The sequence below is a fragment of the Periophthalmus magnuspinnatus genome, chromosome 16 (genome assembly GCF_009829125.3).
Source record: "Periophthalmus magnuspinnatus isolate fPerMag1 chromosome 16, fPerMag1.2.pri, whole genome shotgun sequence".
Classification (NCBI taxonomy): domain Eukaryota; kingdom Metazoa; phylum Chordata; class Actinopteri; order Gobiiformes; family Gobiidae; genus Periophthalmus; species Periophthalmus magnuspinnatus.
The window spans coordinates 30,340,181-30,350,299 of record NC_047141.1 but is presented as its reverse complement, the minus strand read 5'-3'; the positions used below and the strand labels follow the sequence as shown (position 1 = coordinate 30,350,299).

The 10,119-nt window shown below is 43.1% G+C and overlaps 1 protein-coding gene across 1 annotated transcript; it reads left to right on the top strand.

Moving 5' to 3' along the window:
- The first annotated feature begins 1,553 nt into the window (after window positions 1–1,553).
- Window positions 1,554–2,982, top strand: LOC117384087 (protein asteroid homolog 1-like). The gene is made up of 3 exons (XM_033981360.2): window positions 1,554–1,796; window positions 1,976–2,111; window positions 2,822–2,982. The coding sequence occupies exons 1-3, from the start codon at window positions 1,685–1,687 to the stop codon at window positions 2,859–2,861; spliced, it is 288 nt and encodes a 95-aa protein (XP_033837251.1). The 5' UTR covers window positions 1,554–1,684; the 3' UTR covers window positions 2,862–2,982.
- The last annotated feature ends 7,137 nt before the right edge of the window (window positions 2,983–10,119 follow it).

Genomic DNA, 10,119 nt, shown 5'->3' with positions numbered 1-10,119 from the left:
ATTCGGGACTAAACCTGGACTGAACCGGGACTGAACAGGGACTGGACCAGGACTAAACCAGGACTTAATCAGGACTGAACCAGGACTAAACCAGGACTAAACTAGGACTTAATCAGGACTGAACCAGGACTAAACCAGGACTAAACCAGGACTAAACCGGGACTAAACCGGAACTGAACCAGGACTGAACCAGGACTACACCAGGACCAAACCAGGACTAAACCAGGAGTTCACCAGGACTACACCAGGACTGAACCAGGACTAAACCAGGACTGAACCAGGTCTAAACAAGGACTAAACCGGGGATAAACCGGGACTGAACCAGGTCCGAACCAGGACCAAACCAGGACTAAACCAGGACTAAATCAGGACTGAACCGGGGATAAACTGAGACCGAACCAGGACCGAACCAGGACCAAATCAGGGTAAATCAGGACTAAACAAGGACTAAACTCGGCCAAAACCAGGACTGAACCAGGACTGAACCAGATCTAAACCTGTACTAAACCAGGACCAAACCAGGACTAAACCAGGACTGAATCAGTACTGAACCAGGACTAAACCAGGACTAAACCAAGACTAAACCGGGACTGAACCTGTCATGATCCTGCCTTTCCTGTTCTCCCTGTGTGCTCTTCCCCCTCCCTCACCTGCTGGGCGGAGTTCTCGGCTCCTCCCGCGCGCACCTGCTCTCCATCTGGCTAATCACCACACCTGCCATGGATAAGAGGAGATGCGAGTAGACACTCGGTGCGAGATCGTCTGTTTGGACTCACCCTGTTTGTGCTGCGTTTGTCGTCCTCACTTGTCCCTGTCATGCTCCGGCCCTGGATGTCTCCTACCCGCTCTGCCCTATGCCCTGTCTTCCTGTCGTCCCTTCATGTCCTGTGTTCCTGTCTTGCCTGTGTTGCTCTGACCCTGCTTCCCAGCCCTGGTACTGTACTGTCTGTTTCTGCACTCTACGCTCCTGGATCCTGGTACACGCCTCACCTCCTGTTCACCACTGGATCAACCCTCATACTGCACTATTTGTCAATTCCCTAATAAATCCTGTAAATATTCCCTGAGTCTGCATCCTTTGGTCCTCTACACACACCCGTTACGACAGAACCGGGACTGAACCGGGACCAAACCAGGAGTTCACCAGGACTACACCGTCAGTCATTTCAGTCATATCTGGCTGTCTCCCCTGGGAACTATCTGAAGGTGGCCATCTTGAATTTTAATTGTTGTAGTGATAAAGGGTGGAAGACAAGTGTGTGTGTGTGTGTGTGTGTGTGTGTATATATATATATATATATCTCACATTATAAGTTGTTTTGTATAAGCCTGGTATGCTGTTAGCATGCTATGCTGTTGTCAGCATTACTGTGATGGCAAAACTCCACTTTGATCTCTGACCATTTCAAAAAGCCTTCATAAACTCATCCCTGTGAATAATTATGATGCTCAGAATACATAAGCCAAATGAGGGTAACTTTAGACTCCCAAACCATTTCAGATGAATTAGTTCTGTTTTTGATTATGAAGACAATTATTTAAAGCTCAAAATAGCTGAACATTAAAATTCTCTGCTCAACAGACATCAGAGGAGCAGCGGCGTCAGGTGCTACTGGACACTCTGGGATTGGACCCACAGTTTCTCAGGTCACTGCCCTCTGACCTGTCTCACTTGGCCCTCCCGATGGCTGCCACCTGCTATTGGCTACAGAAGGCCACGCCCCCTCCACACCCGTCACTGCTGAGGGCCCTGCTGATTAGCTGGTGCGAAGGTGGAAACCTCAGACCAGACGCAGGTAAATCACAGTCTCTGCGTGAACTGTGCGTGTTCTCCCTGTGTTACTGTGGCAGAGTGGTTATCCTGTCTCCTCCCTCTCACCAGGAGGTTGTGGGTTAGTCTCCTGATCTCTCTGAGTGACGTGTCCACTCAGAGAGACGTCTTCCCTGTGTTACTGTATTGTTCTTTCTGTTGCAGCCAAGGACCCAGATTTGAGGCAGAACTTGAACTTGGACTGGTGTCACTGGTTGAATGAATGGCAGTCATGTTTCAGAGAGAGTTTTCTCCTGAATCAGCTGCTCAAAGAACCTCTACCACAGCCGATCATTGCACAGTAAGTTAAGATAGGAGACCCCTTATTATCTCTATTTGTCATGGACATCAGGGCGGACATCATTTAATGTAGGTAATCTAATGTCTCTAGTGTCATTCTACAAACATGCTCTGACAATAGAGCAGACACATGTTGAAACTTATTTTTGCTTGTTTGGGACTGGCTCCACAAACTTATACTCATATTAATGTTATGGCTTAAAGCAGGGATGTTCAAACTATAGTCTGGAGACCAAATGTGGCCCTCAGACCAGTTTTTATTCACGCTAAAGCCTTCTGGTGGAGACAGACGTTTTCACAGCAAATGAACGTCATTCTACCACTACAACCTACAGATACAGACCTAAAGTTTGTTTGTTATAGCTCTGTCAAAACTCTGTAAAATGCACTGATCTGAGTGATTCACTGTGTAGATGACGCTCTGTGGTCCTCTGTGTCAAATATGTTTCATGTGGCAGTAAAAAGAGATTGCACACGCCGCTTAAGGGATTTTCAAATGACAACAGTCACATCTTTAGGGCTGATTAGTGGCTCTGTTTTCTGAAGCTACTGACATTTTGATCATTAAAAGACAAATTCTGCCACAGTTTTCTTACCTGTCATCCAGCTAAATGTTTTACCCATAGACTTTCTTGAATGTTATGCAACATGTGAACCCAGCCTATAGTAGACCAGTGTCACATTGTTCAGCCTTTGTTCTGTTATGTGCAGGCTCTACAATGGAACGCTGATTCATGTCTTCACAAAATGAAGGCAAGGAAACTGAAGAAATTTGTCCCAGCTGATCTGTGCAGTGGAGAACATAGAGCATACAGCACTCTGCTCGCCATCGCAAAAACATACGCAAGAAGGACAGATGGACAACCTGAACACTCCACACAGGAGAGAAAGTACGCAGAGGTGGAATGTGAGTCATTTTCTTTCAGAGTTTGAGGTGTTGCTGTGTGTAAATAATATGCATCTTAATAGCACAGTTTTTTAGAGGTGAAATCACAATTTCTATTTGATCGTGATCCATGCTGTGACTGCAGCTATCTAGTACTGTTTTTCTCAAATACTAACAATCTCAAATTTGTTATTTACAGAGCAATGCAAGAGTAGAATGCATTACTATCACCTTTGACACTGAAAAAAAGAAGAGACTTTGGGGATATATTATCTGTAAATGAAATGTATTCGTGTGTTCATGACTTTAAGGCTTTTCTCTGGTGCAAACATGCAGCTTGTATTTTGTATGTTTGATATTTGTTTGTCACAATCATTGTAATACATTGTGTTTCTATCCTAAAGAAGAATACCAGGATAATAGGGAATGTAATAATAATAATGATGATAATGATAATAATAAAGTTTCTGCTTCTGAGACTCCATACTTCACTGTGATTGGTTAGGGAGGGTGGTTAAATGTCACAAAGGCACCTTTCTGTGCAAGTTATCCATGCCATGGGCACTAACACACCCCCAGACCATCACAGATACTTTTGAACTTTGTGCTGATCTGGATGGTCCTTTTACGTCCATGATTTCCAAAAACAATTTGAAATGTGGACTTGTCACACCACAGCACAGCCGTGAGCTAACCCCGGTGTTCTCAATGTCCGTCTTGGTTTGACGACACAAGGCAGCAATATCAGTACGTATTTCTTTACAGTGAAAGTCAATTTCAGCTTTAATATCCCCCTTTTGTGTTTTCTCTGAATGCATCAAACTGTTTTTGTAGCTCTGTACGCAGTATCCCCAGTGAGATGGGCCCCTCCTCATCTACATGTCCAGTGTTAGCAGAGTTAGCATAAGTTTTAGCAGCCTCATCTTTATCCCTGGAGGAGGAGGCGAGTGGCTCTGCGTCTATGGTCGTTTGTGTATACCTCTTTCTTTTTCTAGTGTCCATCTTCAGTGCTTTATTTGCTTTTCAAATAGTGCTAGGTAAGTGAAATATTAATAGTGCTTGTCTGTGCCCTTGGTGCTGCTTACTCCATGTGACCGAAAGCAGAAGCACACCATTTTTTAGTTTAACTGAGCAATTAGCATTGTTGTATAATAACTTTACTGCAGAAGAAAGGTCAAAAACTGAAATTATGAAGGCAGCAGAAGGTAAAATTGTGATTAACAGAATCAAAAACTAAAATGTCAAGCACAAGCCGAATGTTATTTGAGATGTGTCTGTTTTGCATAAACCCAGACTGGGTTTCTCCAGTGACAGTCCAGCACAGATTTTAATCGTTGAGCAAAAACTGAAGCAAAGATTTTATAATCATTATTTATTAGACAAATAGGACACCAATAACACTGGGTTACAAAAAAAACATTTTTAAACGTTGTCTGTGTTTTTTCAACTGAGGACCATTTAGCACCGCTGAATCCAAAAATGATATCCATTTTTCTCAGTCAGGTCAGGTTTTTATGCTAATTTGATTTTGAAAAATCCGATCTTCTGACTAAATTGATTACAATTTTGTGACATTATCAGTTGATTTTCTTTAATATTTCTCATCCAAAAAATGTTTTAGGAGATAAAAAAAATAGTTTTCTAACAGAATGTATTAATTAAATGTTACGTTATGTTAATTGTTAAAGGTAAGTACATGTAAATTGGAACATTACGTTATCATTGTGCAAAATTCAGGACATGAACTTCTGTTTTTACAAACCCCTTGAATGCTCAGCAGCAGGGATGTCTCTCTTCAGAGTCCAACAGTAATCAGCCATCATGACTGCATCCCAGCGTCCCTGATACCTGGTCTCCATCTCTTTTATGTCCTGATGGAATCTCTCCACCTGCTCATCACTCAGTGATCCCAGATTCTCAGGAAACCTGAACATGTAGCTCCTTTTGGGAAAAAGGATGTGGAGCATCATCATTAAAACCACACTGGAGGAATCTTTGTCACTGATGTCAGGAACTTCTACAAAGACAGGTACTGGAATTTCATCACAGTGAGTTACAGGACGACGTGCTGATTCATGGTCAGGATACTTGAGACTTCGGTTCTTTCTGTTGATCCCAGTCACATCAATAGCCCAGAAGTAGCTATTGATGTCGGCTCCCTCCAAACCATGGGAATTCCAAACTTCAGACAACTCTTCTTGCCTTTAGTCCACTGACGCAGATACTCGGTGCATGACTTGCATGCCATGTGCGGCGCCCAAGCTTCATCTTGGTCACCAAGTTTAATACCAAAATAAGCATGGTAAGCACGCTTTATGAAACTTGTGACTTGATTCCTGTTAGGAACATTGGTGTATTCACCGCAGATGTAGCAGAATATGTCAGGCTTATTTTTGCAAGATCTTCTAGTCGAAGCCATTTCATTCACTTGTAATATAAAAAAAACAATTAGTCCTAAGTTGGCACATGCAAAATCTTCAGAATTAGTTTATAGCGAGAAATATAACAGAATTTTGCATCATATGACGTGAAAATACTCATACATGTAAACAAAATCGTCCAAAAACAAATATGTAGCTTAGTTCAGAACATTGACCTGATTGAGCAAAACCAATGTGATTTTTGGATTCAGCACATCAAAATTATCCTAAATCAGCTAAAAAATCTTAGACAATAAATTTAGTGTTGACCAGTGTAATCAATTAAGAATGTCTTTTTTAGGTTTTGGTATCAGGGTGATCACCCCTTGGTTTAATGTTGGAGAAAGTGTGCCTTGGCCAAGGCTTTCTGAAAATGCTTTTATCAGAAATGGAGAAAATTGGTCACTAAATAGTTCTCTTGTGTTAGTCCGTCTGGGCCAGGCCATTTATTATTTTTCAGTTTACTTATAGAAGTGAACATCTCATGAGCAGAAGCAGGAGAATCACAGAAATCACGTTCAGAAGGTTGAATTGTTTGAGAATCAATATTTAATTCAGATGTATCACTGGAAGCATACAGTTTACTGTAAAAAGAACTAACAAATTTGGCAATTTTGGGGGGTTCAGAAGTTACTTGGCCATCAATGTTCAGTTGATGTAGTGTGTTTGACTTGGCATGGTGCTTTTCCAGTTGAAATAAATAAGATGAGTTACTTTCACCCTTTCACGCTCTAACCACTTTAGTGGAGATCTTACAAAGGCACCTTCAGCTCATTTTTATAAAGATCATCTAATTTATTTTGTAAAGAGGCTAAACTAATTTTGTTTCTTCCGAGAGATCTTTTGGATTTATTGTGGATAACGTCATAATGTCCTGAATAATTGTATCCTCTTCTGTCCTCCTGTATTTATTTAAATAAGAATATTTGAAAAGTTCACAGTTTTTATTATAACAATTTTCAATGTTTGCTCTATTAAAATAGTAAGACAGTTTCAGAAATCTTTTGTTGCACCGTCCCCAGTCTAAGTAAAGAATTATTTAGAATCCATTAGGCTCTCTTGTTTTGGGATTTCCTTTGAGGTAATTTGATGGAAATGTGGAGCTTTATGATCAGTGAGCAGAGTGGAGAGAATATTAATATTCTGTATGTAGACAATCAGACACCAGCCAGTAGTCGATTCATGACCCACTATTGTTACTCCATGTAAAAACTGATTCTGTTAGGAATTTTTCTTGAACCGTTGCATAAATATAAGTAATTGATTATCAGTGCTATCGATCTAATTGATTATTCAGTACCATATTAAAATCTCCTATTATTAGGCCCGAGCCTGGGACAACGTCCCAGCGAGGGACTCATTAAAACCGCGTCCGGAGCATGGAAAATGGCAAAAAATCAAGTAGTAAACACGCCCTGACATGGCAGTGAGTGGTGTCAAAAATTAGAACTCGATGAGCTCTAATTGTCACAAAAGACCCTGAGGAAAAAATAACGAAAGACGACTCGGTAGCGCCACCTCAAACTTTGATTTTCATGGGGCCAATGGGAGCCCGACTCGGAAAAAAGTCAACGTAAAAATCTGAAACTCACATAAAAAATAGAACATGTCAGGACATGACAAAAATATTATGGCCCCGCCCTAAAATGTACAGGAAGTCAGCCATATTGGATCAAACCCGGGAATTACAAAAGTGCACACCCTCACATTCAGGACATCTCCTGGCACAGTTTTCATCACAAACACTTCAAATTTGGCCAAATCCCACTAAATCCATTACATTTTGATTATGACTTTGGGTGTGGTCAGGGTGAATTTTCAATAAAATCGCAATTTTTTAAATATTTCAATAAAATATTTCTCTTTCACACATTTTTTGTTGGGAAAATGCTAATACAGCGTTTATGCACATTTGTGAGCTGAACGCAATGATATGCAAATCAAGGCACTCTCTCACAAAATGGCTCTCTAGCGCCCTCTTCAAATTTCATTTTCAAAAATTAATAAAAGAATCGATTTGTTGTGGACTTGTAAAAAAAATTCACAGGGGCCTTATTTGTGATGGGGCACAATGTAAGAAAGTCACATGACTAGCTGTTATGGTTTAGGAGAAAAATAATGGAAGAAAAAATAAATCCATTACTATTTTGGTGGCCAGATTGAAGCCATTTTTGACCCCCTGAACATTGACGAAAAGTCAATTTTATCCATCCATTTTCTTCAGCTTATCCGGAGCCTGGTCGCGGCCACAGCAGTCTAAGCAGGGACTCCCAAACTTCCCTCACCCCAGACACGTCCTCCAGCTCCTCCGGTGGGATCCCAAGGCGGGATCTTCCCTGGGGCCTCCTCCCGGTGGGACATGCCCAGAACACCTCCCTAGGGAGGCGTCCAGGAGGCATCCTGAGCAGATGCCCGAGCCACCTCAACTGGTTCCTCTCAACGTGTAGGAGCAGCGGCTCTACTCCAAGCTCCTCCCGTGTGACTGAGCTCCTCACCCTATCCCTAAGGGTGCGCCCGGCCACCCTGCGGAGGAAACCCATTTCAGCCGCTTGTATCTGCGATCTTGTCCTTTCGGTCATTACCCAGAGCTCATGACCATAGGTGAGGGTAGGAACGTAGATTGACCAGTAAATCGAGAGCTTTGCCTTTGGGCTCAGCTCCTTCTTTACCACAACAGACCGATACAGCGACCGCATCACTGCAGACGCTGCACTGATCCGCCTGTCCGCTCCACCGTTGAGCGTTACCGACTATATCTAGTCGGTAACGCTCAACCTCCCGCACAAGCTCTGGCTTCTTCCCCACCAGCGAGGTGACATTCCATGTCCCCAGAGCCAGTCTCCATGTCCAGAGATCAGGTCGTCGAGGCCCCCGCCTTCGACTGCCGCCCAGATCTTCATGCACCGGCCCCTTACGGATCCTCTTGTGGGTGGTGGGTCCACATGAGGACAGCCCCACGTCGTTCCTTCGGGCTGAGCCTGGCCGGGCCCCGTGGGGAAAGGCCCGGTCACCAGGCGCTTGCTGTCGAGCACCCACCCCAGGCCTGGCTCCAGGGTGGGGCCCCGGTAACGCCGGTCCAGGCGACATAGCTAGCCTTGATCTTTCTCTTTTCATAAGGGGCTTCTGAACCGCTCTTATTCTGTCCCATCTCCCTGGACCTGTTTGCCATGGGTGACCCTACCAGGGGCATGAAGCCCCCGACAACATAGCTCCCAGGATCATTCGGGCACTCAAACCCCTCCACCACGTTAAGGTGGCGGTTCAGGGAGGGGAAAAGTCAATTTTATTGGATCCAAAATTCAAGATTGGCGAAAAAGTTTGTTTTTTGAAATTCCTACTTAAAAATATTGAAAAATGATGCTGTAGCGCTCCCTAACAATTTTTTTTTTTTTTTTTACGAAGTTTGTCATAGACCAGGGGTCACCAACCCTATGCCCACGGGCGCCATATCGCCCCCAAGCCCCACATGAGTCGCCCACAGACGGTTCTAAAAATAGCACAACTCACTAATGAGCTGCATCTAAAATTTAATCTTATTCTGTAGCTTTTTTTTTTTTAATCACCCTTGCGTTTATATAGATTTAAAAATGACAATATCTTAAACATATGTTCATTATACGTGAAGTTTAGATAAGTTAAGGTGAACTTTGACCTACTCACTTCAAAGGTCAGTATTGTGCGCGTGACAAAACCAATGCTCCGCTCGCGAGCGCTGTGAGGATGCGCTGAATGCAGTTTCTTACTCCAAAACATGGTAGAAAATAAAGAGATCACTTTCACAACTATTTAAGACTGTAAAAGAAACCTGCACGTATCTCATCTGAGGAGCGACTGTGGTGACGGCAAAGTGGCACAATGTGGAGGAACACTTCACTACGTCTCACAAAACTCCACACTAACTACCCACGGGGACGCGCACTCCCCACTGGGATGCGCGCTATGGGCAGAACAAGCCCAGAGCTAAACGCAGCTTTGGGCAAACAACAGGCTTTTCCAACAACACCGGTGAAAAAGTCACACAGTGCAACCGAGATTTATTATTAGATACATTGGTCGAGACAGCTGAAATTGTGTGATATCAGGGTATTAATAGAATGCACTATTAATTGTTATCTAAATGAACACTATAGCGCCCCCTACAGTATTGGTAAAATACACAACTTTGTCCGATTGGCATGAACCTTGGGGAAATAATTGTGGGCATTAAAAGGGGCAAAAAAGTCAATTACACCATACCTGTATTATGTACATGGTTGCCGGTGCAAAGCCACAGACCCCTCTCATATGGAGCCAGGGCCACACTGCATATTAACTTTGTTCTTCATTTTTCTGCCCAAACAATCACATTTTTCACCCCCTGAACATTCACGAAAAGTCTCACATGGGGTTATAGAATCGACCATCTCGGCGAAAAATTTCATAAATTTGGCATCTCGAAAAACTCCCATGCCCACCGGCTTGACGGGGCCACCTACAATTTCACCCCTATGGGAGAGGAGGCTGGTAAATTTTTGAACACATGCACACAAATCAGAACAGTGATAGAGCAGTGCTTCAATTCATATTTATGCTTGGCCCACGATTCTCTATGACGGACAGGAAGTCGGCCATATTGGATTGAATATTCGCCACTTTTTTTGCCACATGTTTTCAAACTGTATCTACTCCCAGGTTGAGCTGTGGACCTCAAAAGGGGCAAAAAA

Bases quoted from the DNA above. Each gene is read 5' to 3' on its own strand.
- LOC117384087 (XM_033981360.2), top strand. From the start codon at position 1,685: ATGGCTGCCACCTGCTATTGGCTACAGAAGGCCACGCCCCCTCCACAC. The intron at 1,797-1,975 runs GTAAATCACAGT...TTTCTGTTGCAG, and splicing joins AAACCTCAGACCAGACGCAG to CCAAGGACCCAGATTTGAGG. The intron at 2,112-2,821 runs GTAAGTTAAGAT...TGTTATGTGCAG, and splicing joins CCACAGCCGATCATTGCACA to GCTCTACAATGGAACGCTGA.